The following is a 22669-nucleotide window of genomic DNA, read 5'->3' on the forward strand; positions in this document are numbered from 1 at the left end:
TGCTCAACCTGGTCGGCAGCCATGACATGAATGAAGGTATTCCGTGCAAGGCTTGTGGAAGTCTCATGCTTTCCCTCGTCCGCTTTCTCTTTTACTCCCATATCACTTTTTCATCATTAAGATCACGGCACATTACTACCAGCAACCGCCCTGCCACCTCAGCGTCGAGTCCGAACATCCAGCAGGATACTGGTCATGGCAGTTTTTTCCGGTCTCCCGGCCACGGCCCAGATTCTCATCGGTCTGCTATTTGCCTACGCCTTGTACAGCATCACAGCATCGATAACACTATGGCGTCGACGACAAGCGATCAAAAGCGAAAGGGGCTGCCAGTCAGTGCCATGGGCTGCTAACCAAGTAGATCACATCTTTGGGATAGACCTTTTCCTCAAGACCGTCAAAGCTGTGAAGAACCACACTATGCTGGCAACAGTACAACAAGCGTTCCTTACCACGGATGTCAAAACTATGCAATTTGTTACGCTGGGTGTGCACATGTTTAGGACCATCGAGCCTGAGAACCTCAAGACCATCCAGGCCATCGATCATGCCAAATGGGGTCTTCCGGCGAACAGGAAGGCTGGTATGCTCAACATACACTATAGCTGATGCGTGCTGACACTCTGACAATTGCAGCTATTGCGCCGCTTTTCGGCAAAGGTAGATTGAGGCTTAATGCATGTCCATTACTCGGCCTCTGACTAGCATAGGCATCTTTACAAACGACGGTGCTGCTTGGCAGCATTCAAGAGACATGCTCCGCCCCAACTTCGTGCGGAGCCAAGTGGGAGATGTACTCACCTTCGAGAAGCACGTCTCGCCGCTCATCAAAACCATTCAAGAATCGCCCAGTGAGGATCTCTCTGAGCTATTCTTTCTCCTCAGCATGGACAGCGCGACAGTATGGTGTTTGATCCGCCCCCTTGAATTGCGACGAATGCTCACGTATGTTCAGGAGTTCCTATTCGGGCAGTCCACCGATTCGCTTTCGAAGAACTCGGAACAGCGCGCTGGCGGCTTTGGAGAAGCGTTTGATCAGGCACAGAAACTTGTTTCACATCACGCTCGATTTGGAAAGCTCACAAGACTGTTTCCAGCGGACAAACGCTTCAAGCAGAGCGTTGGGATCATCAACGACTTTGTTGACAAGTTCGTGATCAAGGCTCTTGATGCAAAATCCCAATCTGACAGCGAAAAACCTGCAAGTGAGAATGGTCGATATGTCTTCATCGATGAGCTTGTCCGACAGACGAACGATCCGGTCGTCATCAGAAGCGAGCTCCTTAACGTTCTACTTGCTGGCCGTGACACGACCGCATCACTCCTAACTAACGTCTTCTTCACCATCTCCCAGCGACCTGAAATTTGGCAGAGACTTCAAGCAGATGTTCAGCAGCTCAACGGCGCACTGCCAACATTCGAACAGCTCAAAGATCTGAAGTACGTCAAGGCTGTGCTCAATGAGTCGCTTCGATGCCATCCAATCGTGCCCATCAACTCCCGTCAAGCTCTCGAGGACACCATTCTTCCACTCGGTGGCGGACCCGATGGGAAATCGCCATTCTTCGCTAAGAAGGGCTCGATCGTATCGTGGAATCTGTATGTCATGCATCGACGAAAGGATCTTTATGGCGAAGATGCGGAAGAGTTCAAACCAGAACGCTGGCTAGACAACGCAGAAACTGGACAGAAGGGCATTCGGCCTACCTGGGAGTACTTGGTGGGTTTTCATGCGGAAGCTCTCCTGTCACTTCACAGGATAAGCAGATGCGCTGCTTTCCGTTCAATTCGCTGACACGKTCTTGACAGCCCTTTAATGGAGGAGCACGCATATGCATCGGACAGCAATTTGGTTTGGCAGAGGCTTCGTACACCGTCGTACGACTGTGCCAGGCGTTTAGCGGCATCAAATGCAACGCTCCAGGACCTTGGATAGAGAACGTCAACCTGACTTGTATGAACCTGAGTGGAGCAAAGGTCACATTGACGCCCCGCGCGATTTGATCTCTGGGTGTCTGGCGATTTCACAAAGACCTGWATCCTTGTATCTAGGTCAACCTTTGGAACTGATGGATACAATCAATCAGCACCTCTGCCGTGCCATTGGATCTCTACTTGCACGTTTTTACAAAGGCTCGAGTGTTCTACAACTTCGCTCGCGACGTCTGCGGTGCGGGTGCCTTGACCTCGACCAACAGTTTGCCTACACTTGTCAGCAAATTTTTCCGGCGTTTCGAACGGAGTTGACTCACCAGTGTTGGCACCCTCGTACAACGCCTTTAAGGCTTCCGGCATCTTGGTGATGCCACCCTTAATGACAGTTTCCAGACGCTTGATCTTGCCTTCGGCCAGCCACTGTGCAAGCTCTCTTATCGCTTGCGGGTATTGCTTCTCGTAGTCGAATACAATGAATCCTTCCATTCTGATTCTCATGCTCACAATCATGAGGTAGTTCTTGGGTCCCTGTCGAGTCGTTAGTACGACGGTCTCAAAAAAGAGATTTCAATCCCTTACCTGTGCGTTCTTGGTGTTGTATCTAAGCAACAGAAGTCAGCAGGCAAGAATGAAGAATAGAGCGTGAAGAATACTCACTGAGAAATACCGCCGCACATCACGAATCTATCATCCAGAGGTCAGCCAAGCCCGCCTAGAGACAACACCACGAACATACCTGGAATGTTCCTTCGCCCTTGAAAGAGCGAGATCCAAGACCTCTCCTCCGACATTGTCGAAGAAGACATCAATGAGTTGCTTCGTAGCTGCTCGGAACTTCTTGGCGAAGTCCTTGTCCTTGTAGTTCAAAGCATTGTCAAACCCGAGCTCCTCAACGAGCCACTTGCACTTGTCATCGCTACCTGCAATGCCAACAACAGTCGCTCCCTTGAGTTTCGCGATTTGACCGACGACGCTACCCGTGGCACCAGCAGCTCCTGAAACTACCACGAAGTCGCCCGCCTTAACTTTGCCGACATCGATGATGCCAAAGTAGGCCTGAATCCGTATCAGCAGCGAAGATTTTGGGGGCAATCTTCAATACTTACCGTCAGACCAGTCATCCCAAGTACGCCGAGCGAGTCTGTCAATGTTCCGTTCGAAGGAAGGTCCAGCTTCTCCACCAAATTGTCCTTCAAAACAGCCACTTCGCTCCATCCACTTCGAACAAGTCGTTAGCCACACGCCTTGGTCTTCCATGATTCGCATCGACCTACGACATAGCAGAAACAGTTTCTCCCTTCTTGAATTTGGAGCTCTTACTCGCAACAATAGTCCCCACGCCATTGCCTCGCATAACAGCACCAATCTTAACCGGAGGAATGTAAGATCTTGTGTCATTCAGCCATCCCCGCATAGCAGGATCCAATGAAAGGTAATTTGACTGGAATATGACTTCTCCATTCTGCAGTTCATGTTCCGAAGGCAGTTTATGCTCTTTGACCTCAAAGGTGTCTTGCTCAATGTGGTCCCGAGGCCGGTTGGCGAGATGAACTGATTTGTAAGACATGGTTCTGGGAACTAAATGTTCTATATTCTGGGGAAAGATGCACGTGGGCATGAAGGTGGGGACGAAGATGATGTTATATGGTGAGATCTCTATACGGGCGTAGTCGATCTTGCAAACGCCGGAGCTAGGAGGTACTTCCTATTCGGTATCTGCAGGCGTATAATAAAGATTGAAGGTGGAACCTCGCATCGCTTGCTCATCATTTGTTGGTACATATCCCTGGATACCAGCGAGATCTTCTGTTTGTGATTCCTACACAAAACTGGTCATTTGACCCGAGCTTTGGTTGATAGATATTGAATAAACAGCCCTCTAACATAGATCTATCCAGCGGGAGATCGGGCGTAAGCTGTCTAGCGAGTCGTCGCAAAGCTATATTGTTCATCACGCTATGCCTCAACACCCGCGGAATACGCCAGCGATTTGGAAATTGCCAACAGTATATGGTCGGCTGACCGCAACATCGAAAGTCGATCGTCAGCATCCAGCAACGACGATTCCCACTACCCCAACCCTAACCCTATGAGCACATCACACGCTTGACTCGAGTACCACAACTGTCCGACAATGTTGCATCTTCGAAACTTGTTCCATTGATAATAAGCAAATCGCTACGCTAACGTAAACATTTCTCATTTCCATCGACCTCGCCGCCCAAATGGAAGCTCGTCTGATAGTGGTGCCATCAGGGATGGCCAGGCCGATCGTATTTCAGCAGCTTCTGCACACGTACCATCCCATGGGATACTGCTGTACTCTCAAACAAAGGCCTTGGAGTATGCCTTTCGCTCCTTCAACTTGCGCTCAGCCGCAGCCTTCTTCACCGCGGCGAGCTCGTTCTTGACTCCAGCGTCGTTTGGCACAAGCTTAGCCGCCTCCTCCAGACACTGCAACGCACCCTCCTCATCCTTCGATCCCTTCAAAGCTGCGCCCTTACGGAACAACGCCTTGCCCTTGTCCGCGTCCGAGATGCCCTCCACAACAATCGCCTTCTCCGCCGATTGATACGACGCCTCGAAGCGGTTCAATTTGAACTGCAGTAACGAGCTGTTGGAGTGGAGCGAGAACTTGAGCTTGGAAAGCTGTGCTCCCAACTCCGGTGGATCGTTGTCCAGTGGCACAGGGTACTCGTGGAGATAACGCAGGGCTTTCTGGTACTTGCTCAGTCCAAGCTCAATGTCACCTCCCTTGAACGCTGTGTTTCCCATTGTCTTCAAATCCTCCACGATTGCCACGATCTCGGTCCCCTTCCACTCCGCGTCCTGTGACTTTTGGTCTTCGGGAAAGTCCTCGTACGCATCGCCCGTAGCGTCTGGCTGCTTCTTAGTGAACTCTGCAAGGTCTTCAGTTGCCGGCAAGACACCACAGTCTTCGATGACAACGTCCTTGTCTGGTTTGTCGTCGGTGACCGGCGTGTTCTCAACCTGCCGAATGATGCTCTTGCCAGAAACCACCTCTCCAAACACCACGTGTTTGCCGTCCAAGTGTGGTGTTGCTACTGTGGTGACGAAAAACTGGCTACCGTTGGTGGCAGGCCCAGCGTTCGCCATTGACAGGAGGAATGGCTTCTCATGCTTGATCTGAAAGTTCTCGTCCTCAAACTTCTCGCCATAGATGCTCTCTCCGCCGGTGCCGTTGTGTGCAGTGAAGTCTCCTCCCTGGATCATGAAGCCCTTGATGACGCGATGAAAGGTGGATTCCTTGTAATGTAGAGGCTTGCCGGACTTGCCCTTGCCCTCTTCGCCAGTGCATAGAGCGCGGAAGTTCTTTGCGGTCTTAGGTACGATATCATCGTACAGCTCGAAAACGACCTTGCCCAACGCATCGCCGCCAATGGAGATTTCGAACCAGACACGACTGCGATTTGAGGAGGCCATGGTGATGTGTGTCGGAATTGGGTGTGGTAAGAAATTAGTCGTGAGAGATTCTCTACGAGAGCAGTGAAGTAACGAAACAGAGAGCTCTTCTATTTGCTCCATTGGATCTTTCTAGAAGCTTTGCGTAACTTCAGGGCAAACTTTGCCCCACCAACGGCGATCAACTCCAAATACATGGGTTGTGCATGTGAAATGTACACATTGATCCATTTATATGTGGGACCATCATCACCACAAGGGTATATTCACATGTGCACTGGCTCGACTTTGGGAGGAGTACGGTCAACAMTCTTTGCAATGCTAAAGTATAATCAACATCAAAATCAGGATCATGCTACTTCCCTGCAACTGTCAGGATAAGCTATAGAATATACCACTGCCTTCTATGCATACGCCTCTCCACCCAATGAACTCAGGAATCCATCTCGTAGGTTGAGTGCAACTGCCATCATCTTGCCAGGTGAAATCAGGGTCGAGTTCCGGTCAGCCCGCGGTAGGGTCTTGATCTTCCTCCGCGATCAGTGATGCTCCTCCTTGGGTGCCTGAGAGTGCGACGCTTCTGCGTGGGTATCGTGCTGGTCAATCGCTTTGACCTTGGGCAAGTTCCCCATACCGWGATTCACATCGTTGTGATGAGGGTGTTGCGGATCGGCCTGTTCCATGTTAGTCAACACGCCGAGAGCTGATGTCGAGCATTGCCTTCTGACCTTAAGGGGGTCGTTCGAATAATGCACAGGCGCCTGATGATTTTCAGTGAGGGCAGAAACTCCGCTCGGCTCTGGCTTGCTGGCGACGTGAGGTTCACCTGCACCTTCACCTTCGCCGTCCGTCATTCTTTTGAACGTGTCCCAACTGGTAACAGCGCCAAGTGCACGTTTCATGTGYGCGTTCACAATCTGAAGTCCGTAGACGTAAGAAGCGTTGACCCATCCGAAGCTATGACATGATGTTAGCGAGATACTTGTAGGTAGCAGAATAAAGGAATGCTCACCCTTCCGTTGCAACGCCCTTGAAGTCGCTGCCTTGATTACCATACTCGGCAGTCACCTTGTGGGGATCGACCTGCCGCGTCACATCGTACTTCTCCACTACGACACCATTGAAGTCGACAAATGCCTTGGTGACCATGTACACCCATCGGTAGGCCAGCCTCTGTGCTTCTTCTTCGAACCCATAACGGAGCATACCAGTCCAGGCGAGGATCTGTTGCGGAGCCCAACCGAATGGGTAGTCCCATTGGCGATTTGGACGGGACAGACCGACAGCTCCTCGGCTCTTTTCAGTGCCGCTGACCAGGCCGCCATGAACTTCGAATAGTGGGAGAGCATATGTCATCATATTCTGTGCCTGTTGAGGCGTCGCAACGCCAGCCCACATGGCCCAGAAAGTGGTAGCGCTTTCGTATCCAGTCTGCTCCTCCTTGCGGGTATTGTAGTCGACAAACATGTTCTTTTCCTTACTCCACATGAGCTTTTCCATGGTCTGGCGGCGCTTCTTGGCGCGTCGATCCCATGTCGAAGAAACCTCAAAGTCCGCCTTACCCTTCACGCGCCATTCCTTTGGAACATCGAGGTGATCTCCGAAGAACGCGCGGATTATGCGCGCAATATCGGCTTCGTATTTGTACAGCAGAGAGTTCAGATCAACCGTAGCGAGATCGGCACTAACCTTCTCCAAACGATACGATGTGTCGTGACCGGATTCGCGGACGGAACGGTCGTGCTTGAAGTACTCGTCCAGCTCTGGTTCGAAGACATGGCCAAAGTTGTACGCGTGCACAAATTCTTCGAACGACATGCCGTGCTTCTTGGCGTATGGCGTGAGAACGTTCAAGAAGTGCGTTGCCTCCGTCTCAGGCGGTACACCAATACCACCTGGAACATAGCGAGACAGACCAGACTTTTCGTGGAGTCTTGGCAACGACGTCCATGTGCCGTAATAGTCCTTGATGGCGGCAAGGGTGGCTTCGCGGAGGAACTCAAGGCTCCCAGGTTTGTGCTTGATGCGATCGTAGACTMGGAGAGCCATGTCGGTCAGGAAGGGCGGTTGTGATCGACGGAGATAGTAGGTGCGGTTGGCGTTCAGGATTTTGCCATAGTGACGAATGCAGAAGCAGAAGTGCTTGACCATGGACTCGCAAATGTCTGGCTTGTCATTGATGAGGAGACCTAGGGTCTCCATGTAGCTGTCCCATCCGTAGAGTTCGTTGAAGCGGCCACCGGGCACGACAAAAGGCAGTCCACGGAAATCTGGCTCGCCGCTCGGAGTGTCTGCAATCCGTTCCATGGCGATAGCAAGCAGGCCAGGCGCATTGTTGAGATCGCGCACATACTCGTCATCGTCTTCACCGCCTTCCTTCAGCCACAGCACCTCTAGTCTCATATCTGGATGTTCCCGGGCAATTCGAGTGTAGTATGCATGCTGTTCCGGAGCGCCGCGAGGAACATAGATTCGCGGTCTTGGATCTGCGGTCCAGTCTTTAGTATCCAGACCCACCTTCTGAATGTTGGTGCCATCGATGCGCCTGGTAAGATTTCCCCAGAACGAGTCCTTGATGAGACGAGCCAATCTGTTGACTGGGTTCTCATTCAACCGAGCTTCGTCGAGCACAATCTGCTTCCTGCCATAGCTCTTTGCAAGCGTGAGCTCCTGCAGCAAGTTGCTGAGCATGTATGTGCCGCGCACGTCGATGCGCCGATATCCGTCGGAGGCAGCTGTCCCTAGCTCCAAAAACTTTGGGCCTGTGTCTTCGATCGTGATCTGAACGTTGCCATCCGTGTCCTCTCGCTCCAGAAGTTGTTTGGTTGTGTCGTCAACGTTAATGAGGAAGCGGCGTGGGGCATTACCCTGAGCATCTGTATACATCGTTAGCCCATGACATGAGATCGAGTTCCAACGAGGCTCACCATGGCYGGTCCGCCTGCCTTGATGAGGCTTGTATTCTGCGTTCACGCGGTCTCTAGCTGTTGAATCGATCTATAGCTTTGTCAGTACAAGACCATGTAGTCAAGGAACCGACGGAACCCACAGCAGAGAGAGTGCGGCTTTTGGCAACCTTTCTAGGGCCGTGGCTTCTGCCATAGTAATCACTGGGTGCCGCGTATGGATCAGTGTCAAGCGAGAGCTTGTCGGCACCATTGGCGTGCTCCCCGGCAGTGTTGTGGCCGTGGTCGTCCGCAAAGTGGGCGTGTTGGATGCGATGAGTCGGTAAGCTGGATTGCTGCGTGGTCATGCTCTGCTGGGATGATGAGCGTGGTGCGGGGGATGCGGCAACGTTTGATCGGTTGGCGAGTAGCAGGAAGTTCAGGTGTTCGTATATATTATRATCAAGAGCAGCTTCTGCTCGATCACGACAACACCAACAATGCAATTGGCGGCGGCTCTCCGGTCTCGGACTCCGGGGAGTTACGTCGCTGCAGATGAAGCTGGAAGAGATTGGAATTCGGCAGACTGCAGGCAATGCGGCGACTGGGATGCCAAGCAAAAGTCTGCGCAGGGTGAACAATGAATCGGGGAGTTGCTTCTTTGCGCCGCCCGACCGAGTCGTGTAAAGAGTTGTCCTGGAGGGGTGGAGTGGATACGCGGGATGGGCTGTGAGGTCTGTCGATGCTGTTGTGATGTCGGTCTGCAGTGGTTCTCCCTTTCAAAAGGAAGGCGACCTGTCCATCAGAAGACACTTCAGTGGCAGGTGCACCGCTGCAAAGGAAACCGCGCTGGCCATCTCTTTGTCCGGAGGCTCGATCATGCYCCCACGGCCAGTGACTTGGACAGAGACAGGACAATCATCAAGGCGCGTGCCTACGCATGTGTACTCCACAACACATGGCGATTCCCGTGTCACCCACCCTTTACCATCTACCATGACTCGACCGCCAACCCGATAAGCGGGACAACCCCACGGAAATATCCCTCGAACCATCAGGTGTTGACTGTAGACCTTCTATACCCGACGCTTGCAACATGTTCTGTGCTGCGATAGTCGTGGAAAGCAGCAGAGACCACGATTGCGTGAGGGTATCTGTCGCTGGCACAAAGACTTAARGTGCGTTGATCGGAGTGAGCGAGGAGAACTGAAGAGAACCGTATGAGGAGGCCACAACGCACCAGAGACAGACGCTTCTCCAGCGATCTTGATCGAATTGTTTCGAGACATACTGCCTCTGTGGCACGCCGCCCCGGTGAGTACATCTACACCTGCTACATAAAACCGATACGAAAACATCAACTTCATCTATCGCATTCCAATGCCCATCCCGCTAGTAAATCGGAAGACTAAGATGCACTTCAGCAGAAAGTTGTTCCCAAGAATGGCTGAAGCATCGTTTACTTTTTCAGCGCGTCTCCTGTCCCAAAGATCTCCTAACCTGCAATCAGCAACAACGTCTAGAATCATCACAGCCATAACGGCACTTACCATCTTGACACGGCTTGCCTCTATGCTCCTCGCCTGCAGTCCTCGCCAGACCTCGGCCATGAATGCGTCCGGACCGCAAATGAAGTACTTCGCCGTGGAATCATGCAGATGCAAATCCGATTCGCCATCCAGCTTATCAAGATTCAAGCGTCCAGAGTGGTCATGATGCTTTCCCTCAACATGCTGTCCAGCTACGGGATTKTTGATGAAGATGACATTGTGAACATTATGGCAACGGTCGGCTAGCTTTCGAAGGTGCTGCCCAAAAGCCTGCACCGAAGTGCTCCGCGCTCCATGAATGAAAGAGATAGGCTGCTCCGATCCGCGCTGCACCAAGGTATTCAGAATCGAAATCATAGGCGTGATGCCAATCCCCGCAGAAAGCAATACGATAGGGCAGTCCAAGTCCTTTACAGGATCCCAGAAGAATTCTCCCGCGGGATGAGAGACTTGAACAACATCGCCGACCTTCTTCTCGGAATGCAAAATGTTGGAGATCCATCCGGGATGCGCTGGAGTATCCGGGTTGTTGGCATCTAGACCAGAATCCTTTTTGACGCTGATTCGATAGCAGCTTTGTCGATGTGCATCCGAGAGGGAATACTGCCGTGATTGCTGGTGCTGGAAATGAGGCACATCCAGCTGTACAGATATGAACTGCCCGGCCAGGTATTCCGGGAGATTCTGGTCATCTACTGGACGGAGATAAAAGGAGGAAATTTCATCGCTCTCGGGGACGATTCGAATGATGATGAAGTCTTTCCATGCAGTCCATCTGAGGGGTTCAGCATAAGCCAACGCCTCCTTTTCTATCATTATGTTCGCAAGCTGCCAGTACGCTACCTTCCAGGCATCGAGAGTCGTGGGAGTCAAAGCTGCTCCGAGTACATCTCCCATTGCTCGAAGGAGACCTTCGCCTACAATTACATAGTGCTCCGGCTGGATGTAAAGCGAGATGTGTTTCTGGCAAATTTTCTCGACAGTCGGACTGAGAACACCCAGGTCATCGATATGTAAGGCGTAAGCGTACAGTGCACCAGCGAGAGCCTGTGCCTGGTGATTGTTCTCTTGATTGGTGTGGTTGAAGATGTTGTGCAGGGCTGGGTGCTCCTCAAGAACGGTCTTGTAGAACCGAGTGGTGATGTCTTGACCGTGCTTCTGTAGGACTGGGACGGTTGCTTTGATGAGCTGTACTTGATCTATTGAGAGGGCCATGGTTCCGATATGTTCAATCAAAGAGGGGCTGGCGGAAAGCCGTATTTATAGCAGCATGCGAGCAGAATACCTAACAGCCGGCCATCAACACCGAGGAGATAGTGCATCCAAACTTCATGTCGTGTAACTAATGTAGTCATCATCTGTAACCTAACGCATACAGTAAGCCAAGCAGCAGATGATTATGCTGGATACCTGCATCTCCGCGGCAGCATAGTGGTGTCATCCGATGTGCGGAACGACGTTGACCAGTTTTGGTTGGGAGTGGTGGGGATGGAGGCTTTCTAGGGTGAAAGATGTGAATCTTTCTCATGTCCACTTGTGAGTGTTCACGCCTACTGTCCAGGTGATCATATCCAGTACCGGCTGCTGGGAGGGAAGGCATTCAGCAGATCATATATATATATATATGTATGTACATGTTTGTGTGTGTAATGTAGGTGTGTACATGGAGTTGTGGAAGAAGAAGTCGGGAAGTTCCGACCCGAACGCGAAAGCTTCCATCTTCCGTTCGCGAATTGAAGTCAACTTTTTGAAGGCGTCGGACACTTCCACTTTCCAGCAACATCACCGTCGCAACATGCCTCTCGACAGCTCGTCCTACGCATTGGCGCATTTGCGCGTAGATGGCCGGCGCTGGAACGAGCTGCGACGCATCCATGGGCAAATGTCAACTCAGGCCGCCGCCGATGGTAGCAGCTACTTCGAAATGGGAAACACAAAAGTGATGTGCACCGTTCACGGACCGCGGCAACAGACCAAAGGCGGCGGGGGCGGACAGAGTAAAGAGGCGACTATTGAGGTTGAGATTGGCATCGCAGGCTTCAGTGGCATGGATCGAAAGAAGAGATCGCGGATGGACAAGTGAGTGGGAGCAAGAAAGATGCACGGCCATGGTCATTGCTGCGCACATCGTGCTAATGCCGATGCAGGCGAACACAGGAGATGCAATTCAGCATTTCGTCTGCCTTTGCGGACACCGTCTTCACGTCATTCTATCCGCAATCAACAATCACTGTTGTGCTTCATGTGTTGTCACAGGACGGCGCTCTGCTGGCTGCTTGTTTGAATGCTGCGACTTTAGCCCTTGTGGACGCTGGAGTGCCGATGAAAGACTACATTGCTTCATGTACCACCGGATCTACAGCATCATATGCATCGAACGATGAGGAGGCCGACCCGTTGCTGGACCTCAATGGTACGGAGGAGCTCGAGCTGCCGTTCCTCACTGTTGGAACGAGTGGTGGAGAGGACAAGGTCAACGTGCTGATCATGGAGACCCGCGTGCAAATGAACAGACTGGAGTCAATGATCTCTGTAGGCCTGGACGGTTGTAAGCAGGTCCGGTCGATGCTGGATAGCGTGGTAAGAGAGCACGGCAAAAAGTTGTTGAAAACCAAGTGAGTGCGCGGGACGAACCATGATGTGGACAGCGAACGTCCTTCCCGATTGCAGCGGGTATCCTCGAACAAGGCACTATGAATATGTTCTGGCGTAGCATCCATGCACGACCTTTCAAGGACTGCCAAAAGACGTTGTACGCGGAACACAATACCAGCACTGCTGAGTCTGCTGAGCCCACAGCACAGTGGAACCGATGACAGGCGAAAGCGTTCTCTGGGGTTGCATTGACAGCCTGTGATGCTAAGACCATGAGGTCGCAAATCGCAATACCTTACATCGGAATCAATCAGCTCTAGGGTATGTCTACCACAGTTTTGATGGAATGAAATCGGGTCAAAGTCGAGAAAACTTGGAACGTGGTTCACACCCAAATCTGGTGATGTKGACGGCATGTTCATCACCAGATATGCAAACCTTTAGCTAGCCTCTGACGACCAGACGTTACGACCGGCAAGAGAGCAACACACTCTCAACAATTCTCACCAGTAATGATAATTATACTCGTTTGACGCGACTCCCAGTTTGCCGGTATATCAATCGCGAATGGTGAGGTCTCTCTCACGAAGCTATTCCACAAACAATACACCTGGGCAGACACACAAACCCCTCACAATACCCCGAGCTATGTACGTGGGTCTCTGATGCTTACTGGCTGCACATTTGCTACCTCCTACCGTATGAAGCGTAAGGTAAGCTTCGAGCCAAGAAAGTCCAGGCTGCATGAACTAAAGATCCCAGCCACGTGCGGAGATCTCGAAGGGCTCATGACTGTACCTGTGCTGCATACACTCTGTGCTTACTCAACAATGAGCCCGCGCATATATATGGCGCAAATTAACAGCAGTGCACGAACAAACCCTTGCTCGCCGAATAGCGCCTGCCTAGCGAGCTACACGAGTCAATTACAAGCCTCATGTCGACAGCGACCCCAGGCGGCGGGGCAGATGCGACTCTCGTCGCATCACTGGCCGACGATGCCACCGCCGTAATTGCTTCGAGGGATTCAGCGGAGTTTCTGCCCAGACTGCCGCCATCTACGCATACCCCGTCTTGGAATGAGCTCAAGTCTGATGAGGATGTGGCCGAAGGAGAGGTCCCTCCAAAGATTCTGGTCGATGCTCAAGGACGCACACTGAACCCGCGATCTTGTGTCACTTGCCGTAAGAGGAAGGTCAAGTGTGATAAACTGTATGAATATCCTGCGATGTGCGTCTGAAACGTGCACTGAGTATACCCTACTTCTAGACATCCGTGCAGCAACTGCAGTCGAGCTCATATTGAGTGTGTATTCCCGGCGCCAGGCCGGGCGCCGAGAAAGTCGAAGAAGGCAGGCGAGGGAAGAGACAAAGAATTGCTAGCGCGTCTGAGGAGGCTCGAGGGTGTTGTGAAGGGGCTGGGCGTGGAAGTCGACAACGATGCTTCGCGGAAAGAGAGTGAGAAAGGAAATGAAGGGGACAACACAGGGACATCAAAGATCCCAAATGGGCAGAATCTACCTGTGGAGACACGCAGCCCCTCCCTGGACGATTGTCAAATCAATGCAGCTGCAGCTGCACATTCGAACCCTGGAGTAGACGATGATTTTGCAGCCAAGACCCAGTGGGTGGAATCACAACAGCACGGGAGATTTGAGCATCGCTTCGGGAGGCTGGTCGTCAACGAGGGCAAGTCTCGCTACATTAACAATTCTTTCTGGGCAAACTTATCCAACGAGGTGGAAGATMTCAAAGGAATCCTCAATCAATCGAGTGATGAAGATGATGATGCATCTCCAGGGTCTCAATCACAAAAACCGAGCGCACACCATGGGTTCATCTTCGGTTTCAGCTCTCAGAGCGTTGACATCCTGAGCCTGCATCCTCTACCCAGCCAAATTGGGGAGTACTGGAACGTGTACAAAGACAGAGTTGATCCATTACTCAAAGTTCTGCATCTTCCAACCCTCGAGTGTACCGTCCTCAGTGCGGCATCACATCTACCGAATCTGTCCAGAGGCTTTGAATGTCTTCTTTTCGCCATTTACTACGGAGCTGCGACTTCGCTGAATAGTCGTGAATGTATGGTCAAGCTCGGAGAAGAGAAGAGCGTCCTCCTTGCCCGATACCGCTTTGCAGTGGAACAGGCCCTCGCTCGTGCAAACTTCCTAACCACGGAAGAGCTCGTCGTGCTCCAAGCCTTTGTCATATTCCTGACCTGTCTCCGACGGAATAACGATGCTCGCGTCATATGGACATTAACTGGACTGGTTGTCAGAATAGCGCAGACGATTGGCATCCATCGAGATGGTTCACACTTTGACCTAGCTCCGTTTGAGATTGAGATGCGCCGCAGACTGTGGTGGCAGGTATGTACTTTGGATACTCGAGCGAGCGAAGATCACGGCTGTGACCCTACCATCATCGAACAGTCTTTCGACACGAAGTTGCCCCTGAACGCCAATGACGCCGATTGGACTCCAGGAATGAAAAGCTTTCCGCCGGAGCGAATCGGTGGTACAGACATGTCCTTTTGTCTGCTCAGATATGATGTAGCCAACACTTTCCGAAGGTTGAATTACATTCCTCCAGGGCCGCCAAAGCAATGCAGCCAATATCTTCAATCCATCACACTGCAGGACAAGGAGAGGTGGATCACAGGATGCCATCAGCGTCTCGAAGACAACTTCTTGAAGCATTGCGATATGAGTGTTCCGTTGTTCTGGGTCACGGCGACTGTAGCCCGGCTTATGATGAGCAAAATGTGGCTCATAGTCTATCATCCATTCCAGAGGCAAGACGGCGGTGCTACACTGTCAGAAGAAGTCAAGCACAAGCTCTTCATCACAAGTCTGGAAAACATGGAGTACAGCAACCTGCTGGAGACAGAAGAAAGGACGAAGCACTGGGGCTGGTTGTTCAAGACATACATTCAATGGCACGCACTTGCCTTTACGCTCTCCGAGCTATGCCACCGGACAACAGGTGACTTGGCAAATCGTGCCTGGGTAGCCGTTGAACAAACCTGCAATGGCCGATTGACGGGTAATGCCCCAGAAGACTCCAATACAGGTCACCTATGGCGACCGTTGAAGAAATTGTACCGCAAGGCAAAGGCCGCACGGAATCGTGCTCTCCGGCCAGAGGCACAGATGGACGACAGCACGCCTTTCAGCTCATCCAGGTCCACGTACCACCCAAATGAAAATCCCATGTTCGACCACTCAAGCAGACCTGCGATGACACGCGCACCTCTCAGCTCCGCGCAAACGGATCGCTTCTCGAATGGCCCGACATTTGGTCAGACGCCCGGCGACGCACACAAGCTTTTGCGATCGCCCCGGCCTTCTCAAGCTGGGATAGACGATCTTACCGCTGCGAATGACTTTAGCGCAGACAATCTGCAGTCATCCCTTCCACAGGACTTTGTGTCCACCAGCATGGAGTTTTCAATGACACCAACCGGAACGACCCTAATTTCTCCTCACGTACCACAACAGAGCGCGCCATTCAACCCGAGCTACATAAGCGGAGCAGGTGACGTTGATTTCTCCGACATTCAGATGGACCTTACAAACACCTCGGCAGCCGATCAGATGCTTCAAACCAGTCCCTTTGATATTAATGATAATGACTTTTCCAACATGGACACTTCAGGCGACGTCGACTGGGAGAACTGGGACCAGCTCGTTCGCCAATTTGGGGAAGACGCGGATGGTGCTGCACGGAATCCTGCGAGCGTTGCGACGACGACAGGTCAGTACTGGGCAGGTCCGCAGTGGGGCACTTCAGCAGACTCGAGCTCGAGACCGGGAATGGGCATGGACGGAGACTGGTTTTGAGATCCGCCTGCGCAAGAGGATAGTCCCGCGGGATCAATCATACGGATGGAATAGTAGGACGACAGACATCAAGGCATTTTGATACAGATGTGAAGCGAAGTAAGTTGATTATAGAGACATATACATAGCCAGCGACCAACCCAACTCTGCTGTTCATTTCTTCTCGCCTGAGCTATCAGAAGTTGTTCCTTGACGCCGACCGACCAACTGCAGAGCAGTCTAGCCTGACGAGTCTTGTGCGGACGATTCATCATATTTGCTCATAGCCAGCTCCCAACCCAACTCTGCCGTTCACAACTTCTCGCCTGAGCTATCAGAAAGTGTTCCTTGACGCCGACCGACCGACCGCAAAGCAGTCCAGCCTGACGAGTCTTGTGCGGACGCTTCATCATATTTGCTCGCCTCCTGGTCGCTGAGATCATGTTTTTGCCGACGCTTTTTTTTTTCTGATTTGGAGAATGATTGAGGGCCCACCACCACCCGCCGCTGCATTGATTGTTTTTGCCAGTCGACGCCTCAAACTTTGTGCCTTGGCATCTTATTCTTTTGATGTTTGTTTTTTGCTTTTTCTGTTTGGAGACCCACCCTTTCCCATCGCCGCTGTTGATGTTTTTGCCGGCGACTCTCCTGTCTTTTTTTTTGATGTTTTGTTTTTGCTTTTTCTGTTTTGGAGACCCACCCTTTCCCATCGCCGCTGTTGATGTTTTTGCCGGCGACTCTCCTGTCTTTTTTTCTGATGTTTCAATGTCGCTGATGAATGTTTTTGCCGACGCTTTTGTTTTTGTTTTTGTTTTTGCTTTTTCTGGAGACCCACCCTTTCCCATCGCCGCTGTTGATGTTTTTGCCGGCGACTCTCCTGTCTTGTTTTTCTGATGCGTCGACGTCGCTGATCATGTTTTTGCCGACGCGTTGCTTTTCTTGCTTTGTTTTTTGTTTTTATTGAGGGCCCACCGCCACCCCGTCGCTGCTTCGATCTGTTTTTGCCAGTCGACGACCTCAAATGTGTTTTTTTTTTTGCTTTTTTAATGGAGGCCCACCACTTGCCCGCCAGTGCGTTGTCGATGAGTTAAATTTTGCCACTGACCCTCCAAGTTGTTGTCGTTGTTGTGTTTACTGTTGAGGGTCGTTCGTTGCATTCGGTGTCGGTCGAGCGTGAGATTGTCGGAGATGTGGCGGGGTCGGATTGTTGGAGCGTGGTGAGGAAGGTCGAGAAAGTGTGGGGTTCGGGAGTGCGGCGTGGTGAAAAGGCGGGAATGCTGCTGCGGTTTCGGCGGTGAGAGTGACGCATCGAGTTCGGGATGTGCGGGAGCTTCGGAGCTGGAGTTGATGCGGCTGTCGGACTAGAAGCCTGGTCGAGCTGCGGTCTCTTCGAGGCGGACTCGTGAGCTGTCGATGCAGAAAGAGGTCGGTGCGGTCGGAGTGGCTGTCGAACTGGAAGCCTGGTCGAGCTGCGGTCTCTTCGAGGTGGACTCGTGAGCTGTCGATGCAGAATGAGGTCGGTGCGGTCGGAGTGGCTGTCGAACTGGAAGCCTGGTCGAGCTGCGGTCTCTTCGAGGCGGACTCGTGAGCTGTCGATGCAGAGAAGCGCGGCGACAAGCGCTGGTGATCGTGGATGTCGTGTGTGGGCGAGTGTTGATGCGGTGGTGAACGAGAGGCGGCGGATGGTGGGTCGGTAGGTCGGGGTTGTCGATCGAAGTGGTGATGTTGGTGAAGATGGCGAAGAAGGAAGAGCGAAGAAAACACGGCTTAAATAGTGGTGCGAGTGCGAGTGGGAAATTTAAGCTTTTGTACAATCACAAAAACTCACATTGAACAAGCCTGGGAGCCAATGAAGTTCGCACCTACGTACCCCCCTACAGAGCCCAATGTCCGCATTCGTTGCGCGCAGCACACCAGGATGACGCGGCAGTAGAGCCTCAAGCGCATCAGGCCGAGGAACTCCACGACTTCAATGCTCGGGGTGTTTACGAACCACAGGCCCGGGATGAGTCGCGGGAGCTGAGATCAAATTCAAGCTTGGGTTATGAAGCATGGCGAGATTCAATACCCATTCCGGCACTGCCGACGCAGATGGTTGCAACGCGCTTGCGTTCCCAATAAGTCAGAGAGGCCTCTCAATAAAACACTATCATGCACACTCCCCGAGCCGGATTGCCTTCAGGTGAGGGCGGCAACCTCTTCCCGAGCGTGGCTCTCCCAGATATGCTTGGGGATTGTTTTTTTGGTGTGCAACTTGACGAGTGACAATACGAATGTGAGAGTCAAGGCATTGCGGAATTGAAACAAACATTTAGAGGGGCACAAGATTGAGAGAAGTAGTCGTACCTATTGAGCAAATCAAGAGACGCTCCTCGCGTAGTTTTGAGGTACATGGTGTCCTTCTGTTCCACTTGCAACGACAATTAATCACGACGATTGTGCCGGCGCTCACCGAGTCCCAGCGGAAATAGTGTCTCCATCAGAGAGAGAAGATATGCGACAAGTGGTAAATCCTAAGCATCGCGATGTGGAGGAGAAAGTGAAGTGAAGTGAGCGAAAGCGGATGTGCGGGTTGGGCCGCCGAACATCCGACCGTCGACCGACGATGCACAGTCTACGACGGCACTTGAGCACTCATACCAGTAAGACACATCAACCTCTCCCCTTGAACTCACACACCCCATAAGCAAACATGGTGAAGCCAATTACCGGCGTACGTATTGCTCCTCTCTCAGCCGGTGCGATTGGCTCGACTGACAGCGCACAGATGCTTCGACGAGGCCTCGTGCTCGATCTCTCAGTCGCCTTCGGTCTTGGAACAGCCTTCGGTTATGGCTGGTGGTATGGTGAGTGAATCCCAGGAGCCGGAGCGATATACGAACACCCGACAGTGCAGTGCTAACGTCGACCCTGAAGGCTTCCACATGCCAGCCGTGCGCAAGCGCGATCTGTTTTACGCGAAGTTGGAGGATCAGAGAGCGGAGGCTGCGTAATGGATATGCGTCGTGTGATGGTATCAGGATGATGGAATAGAGTGGACGGGGAGGTGGTATTGCAAAAGAGACAAAGCCACGAAAGCAATGGCCAAGGTTGGTGGACGTTGGCTGTACACATATACCACAAGCAAACCAGCGATTGCAAAGTCTACAACCTAGGTGCTCTGTTTCTCTCAATGAAGCTTGCATTTTCATGTACTGGGTGCTTTGCGGCTAACAGCGCAGCTCCACGCCTTGCCTACTAACAGTCAAATACTTGACGCCTTTGTACGGCTTGACTTCAGGTCCCAAACCACGACTCTTCTTCGTATCAATCAAAAGACTCTCCACTCGAAGTCCGCTCGCCAGCCAGCCTTTGACGCCAAAGCTGAGCGTCACAGAGGTCGGCATTAGCTCCTGGTTCCTCTTCGAATTCCTCCTCCCTTGAGGCGAGGACTCCGCGCGAGATGACTTGTCCTCTAAAGACTGGTATGCAGCGCCGGAATCTTCATCATAATCATAAGTCGTGGCTGTYATACCGTTCATCACCCCGGTAGATACGTCAGCATCTTCATCAGATAAAGGCCCTTGAACAGTGCACCTCAATACAGCACCATTAGGACCAAAGTCTTTGGGTGGAATCCGCCACTCAACCTTGCCATCCGCGGGATTCCAATTCGAGTCTCCACGAGTTGGCCGCATGTCACTCACACTCCTAACGGAGGGCGGCACAGGTATGTGGATGGTGAGATCCTCCAGGGCAGGAGATTTGGAATCACCACTTGGTGTGGCCTTGAAAGCACTTGCTCTAGACCCGCCACCTCCCAAGGCCGACTGCAAGGAAGCAGCTGCGGCAKATTTCATGCTGTTGGCGCCTTGTGTTGCTCGTACTTCAAACTCAGTCCCCGAAGATCCTATACCGGTGGTAATTTCGATCTTTACAGGCAGGTTTAGGCTGCTTGCGGATGCATTCGCGTTGAAGTTCAATTCCGGTCCGAGAAGGTCAGCCTCATAGCCGCACAGTGCGAATCTGCCATCGGGCGGGACAAATGATATGACACCATCGGCCTTCCACTTGTTAAGTCGAACGCAAGGGTGAAAGACCACACCTTCCATGACTCTGCGGAGTTGATCGCCTCGATTCCCCATGCCTRCACCCTTGCCGCCAGTTGAAAGACTGAGCAGTAGGTCTGGAACGCCGCTGACTTTGGAGTTGAACGCAATGCTTCCGTTTGCGAAAGCAGCAAGTGGCCGACCAGAGGGAGCGAGAGTGACTGAGAGCGTTTCCACAATGTCCACATATAGCTCGTTACTCGTATGCCGCACGTTACTTCTTCTCCATGGTATAGCTGAGCCTTGGCTGGTCTGCGCCTGCGCCAAGGGCCGCTGCAGATGCGAAGATCCTCCCGCTTGTAAAGATGGACTTCCACCTGGAAGACCAACGCCTCCCAGTAGATTCTTCAGTACACCCGGACCAGTCTCGACCACATCTCTTAACGCGTTTGCTTCTCCCTGACAGACGACGCCGGCATCAGCCATTTCGGCCACGATCTGCCCCACGATATCATAGTTGGCGGTAAGTTTGGTTGCAATCAGAGGACTGCCAAGGAACTCTTCGAGCGCATCAGCGACTCGATGTAGGAACTCAAGAACCAGTAGTGGCTCAATATCGTGGGAGGCGGGTGATAGAAACAGCAGATTGTCCTGTATCATAGAGAACAATATGCTAGGTGGGTTGGTCGACGTGAGATAGATGACGCTGGGCCGCGGAGCAGCATGCTGCAGGTAGAGTGGGAGGACAGTCGACGAGGCCGGAGGTCGGTTGGTATAGACGTGGTCAAAGAGGAGGGTGCTGTACGTTCATGTGGTCAGTACTTGCATGTGACAATTCCGCTCACTGCCATACTTACTCACTTGTGCTCGTCGTAGATGTACAGCGCTTCAATGGCGCTCATCGTGAGGATCTTGTCTTTTTCTTATCTCATGCTCCGTATCCCCGCATGCACCGCCTTTGTCTTTTTCGAAATGCTTGAGGTGTAAGTGAACGGTGAGTGAATCGTCTCGAATTATTGAGGGGCGGGGAGCTTCCACCTCCATCATCACCCTTCCGCTTCGAGCAACTTGCGACAACCTCACTCCCTCCCTGCAGCACCGCGACACTCTCTTCCGATGACCGCCTAGCTACCGTCCTCTCGAACCGATGCTAGTATCGAAATCCACCGCGACCGCGACCGGATCATGTCGCCCGACTCCAAACCTGGCGGGCTGAAGCGGCCTCATTCAGAGTCGTCTCTATCCTCAGAATCGAACGCGCAACGGCCGACGAAGAAGCAGCGCGTAGTACACACGCTTCGACATGTGCAAAATCGCCCGAAACACATCGAACCTGCGCCGCAGGACCCCGTCTTCGCGCAAGGCCAGCTGCTCAAGAGCATCGTCGCAGCGCTGAGGTTGGCCGGCTTCGAAGCAGCGAATGCATCGGCCATAGAGATGTTCCGCTCGCATGTGGAAGAGTACATGCTCAAGTTTCTCAACCATGCACACTCCTCGATGAATGACTGCAGACGCACAACACCGACAGCATTGGACTTCACCGCAGCCATGAGGTCCATGTCGAATGCCCATACCGCATCTCTGCTCGAACCTCAGCTGCATCTAGCACTACCACAAGAAATTTCATGTCCTGTTCTGTCCGAGCCGGCGCCAGAACCTCCACCAGCGCCAGACTTTGGAGACCTCTTACAACCTCTCATGACAACCACACCACCTCCATGGATACCCTCACACTTTCCCGCCCTGCCGCCGCAACACGCGTGGAAGCAGACTGCTGTGTTCCCCGAGCGGGAGAAGGATGCAAGGAAGATGCGCGAGAAAGCTACAGAGGAAGGCATGCTCGCGGAGCAGGCACTTCGAAAGCTAGCCGCAGCAGCAAAGACAAGCGCCGCCCACTCGGAAACAAGACGCAGTAGTACACTGAGCGGTTTAGGCAGGGCCAGAACGAGTGCTCCGACCAGAGTGAGAGCTCGGGCTAGTCAGGATACGTTTGCTGATGTACTGAAGGATGTGGACGGTTCGGATGAGACTGGAGAGGTGGGAATGGAGATTGTCAGAGACGATAGAAGAGACCTTGGAATGCCTGAAGGAGTGTCTGTGAATCACGAGATTGGGCATTGGAGGAGGAACGGCGCACGGAAGACCGCGAGAGTGTGAGACCACGGTGCTCAACAGGTTGCTTTTTGGGTATATAGCGTGGCGCTGGTGGAGTTAAGCGTGTTGCTTGGGCGAGTATTGTGTCGCTGATACATAGCGACCTCCATCTCTGGTCGAGTGGCATTATTCATGRGGCATATGAGGCTTTTCCTCAGCACGATTCCCTCAGTGACACAATTGACAGTCCTCGAATCGTTACTCGTCATATCGCCCTTCCCATGCAGTAGTCTCCACAGTCAAGCCATTCGCACATCTGGAAGCCGGAATCAGCATTCG

The 22669-nt window shown here is 52.4% G+C and overlaps 10 protein-coding genes; 5 read left to right on the forward strand and 5 right to left on the reverse strand.

Moving 5' to 3' along the window:
• Positions 1 to 195: 195 nt before the first annotated feature.
• RCC_06890 (related to n-alkane-inducible cytochrome P450) lies at positions 196 to 2004 on the forward strand (the record flags this gene model as incomplete). XM_023772150.1 has 5 exons in its annotated part: positions 196 to 583; positions 637 to 660; positions 711 to 901; positions 956 to 1720; positions 1810 to 2004. 5 exons carry the CDS (start codon positions 196 to 198, stop codon positions 2002 to 2004), a joined length of 1563 nt encoding a protein of 520 aa, XP_023627918.1.
• A 140-nt stretch (positions 2005 to 2144) lies between these two features.
• RCC_06891 (probable zinc-binding alcohol dehydrogenase domain-containing protein 1) lies at positions 2145 to 3502 on the reverse strand (the record flags this gene model as incomplete). XM_023772151.1 has 7 exons in its annotated part: positions 2145 to 2203; positions 2253 to 2463; positions 2515 to 2536; positions 2593 to 2619; positions 2672 to 2991; positions 3042 to 3153; positions 3210 to 3502. 7 exons carry the CDS (start codon positions 3500 to 3502, stop codon positions 2145 to 2147), a joined length of 1044 nt encoding a protein of 347 aa, XP_023627919.1.
• Positions 3503 to 4260: 758 nt separating this feature from the next.
• On the reverse strand, positions 4261 to 5379 carry RCC_06892 (probable peptidyl-prolyl cis-trans isomerase (cyclophilin41); the record flags this gene model as incomplete). The annotated part of the gene is made up of 1 exon (XM_023772152.1): positions 4261 to 5379. One exon carries the CDS (start codon positions 5377 to 5379, stop codon positions 4261 to 4263), a length of 1119 nt encoding a protein of 372 aa, XP_023627920.1.
• Positions 5380 to 5897: 518 nt separating this feature from the next.
• On the reverse strand, positions 5898 to 8611 carry RCC_06893 (probable neutral trehalase (alpha,alpha-trehalose glucohydrolase); the record flags this gene model as incomplete). XM_023772153.1 has 5 exons in its annotated part: positions 5898 to 6032; positions 6087 to 6315; positions 6371 to 8234; positions 8286 to 8355; positions 8408 to 8611. 5 exons carry the CDS (start codon positions 8609 to 8611, stop codon positions 5898 to 5900), a joined length of 2502 nt encoding a protein of 833 aa, XP_023627921.1.
• A 1091-nt stretch (positions 8612 to 9702) lies between these two features.
• On the reverse strand, positions 9703 to 11008 carry RCC_06894 (related to flavohemoprotein; the record flags this gene model as incomplete). XM_023772154.1 has 2 exons in its annotated part: positions 9703 to 9738; positions 9794 to 11008. 2 exons carry the CDS (start codon positions 11006 to 11008, stop codon positions 9703 to 9705), a joined length of 1251 nt encoding a protein of 416 aa, XP_023627922.1.
• A 580-nt stretch (positions 11009 to 11588) lies between these two features.
• On the forward strand, positions 11589 to 12412 carry RCC_06895 (related to 3`->5` exoribonuclease required for 3` end formation of 5.8S rRNA; the record flags this gene model as incomplete). XM_023772155.1 has 2 exons in its annotated part: positions 11589 to 11872; positions 11941 to 12412. 2 exons carry the CDS (start codon positions 11589 to 11591, stop codon positions 12410 to 12412), a joined length of 756 nt encoding a protein of 251 aa, XP_023627923.1.
• Positions 12413 to 13325: 913 nt separating this feature from the next.
• RCC_06896 (uncharacterized protein) lies at positions 13326 to 16229 on the forward strand (the record flags this gene model as incomplete). XM_023772156.1 has 2 exons in its annotated part: positions 13326 to 13600; positions 13658 to 16229. The coding sequence occupies 2 exons, from the start codon at positions 13326 to 13328 to the stop codon at positions 16227 to 16229; spliced, it is 2847 nt and encodes a 948-aa protein (XP_023627924.1).
• Positions 16230 to 18900: 2671 nt separating this feature from the next.
• Positions 18901 to 19201, forward strand: RCC_06897 (related to cytochrome-c oxidase chain VIIa; the record flags this gene model as incomplete). XM_023772157.1 has 3 exons in its annotated part: positions 18901 to 18921; positions 18976 to 19054; positions 19125 to 19201. The coding sequence occupies 3 exons, from the start codon at positions 18901 to 18903 to the stop codon at positions 19199 to 19201; spliced, it is 177 nt and encodes a 58-aa protein (XP_023627925.1).
• Positions 19202 to 19417: 216 nt separating this feature from the next.
• On the reverse strand, positions 19418 to 21138 carry RCC_06898 (related to APM1-AP-1 complex subunit, mu1 subunit, 54 KD; the record flags this gene model as incomplete). XM_023772158.1 has 2 exons in its annotated part: positions 19418 to 21035; positions 21098 to 21138. The coding sequence occupies 2 exons, from the start codon at positions 21136 to 21138 to the stop codon at positions 19418 to 19420; spliced, it is 1659 nt and encodes a 552-aa protein (XP_023627926.1).
• Positions 21139 to 21421: 283 nt separating this feature from the next.
• On the forward strand, positions 21422 to 22393 carry RCC_06899 (uncharacterized protein; the record flags this gene model as incomplete). Its single annotated transcript, XM_023772159.1, has 1 exon — positions 21422 to 22393. One exon carries the CDS (start codon positions 21422 to 21424, stop codon positions 22391 to 22393), a length of 972 nt encoding a protein of 323 aa, XP_023627927.1.
• Between the last annotated feature and the right edge of the window lie 276 nt (positions 22394 to 22669).

Source organism: Ramularia collo-cygni (genome assembly GCF_900074925.1).
Source record: "Ramularia collo-cygni strain URUG2 genome assembly, contig: RCC_scaffold10, whole genome shotgun sequence".
NCBI classification, from domain to species: domain Eukaryota; kingdom Fungi; phylum Ascomycota; class Dothideomycetes; order Mycosphaerellales; family Mycosphaerellaceae; genus Ramularia; species Ramularia collo-cygni.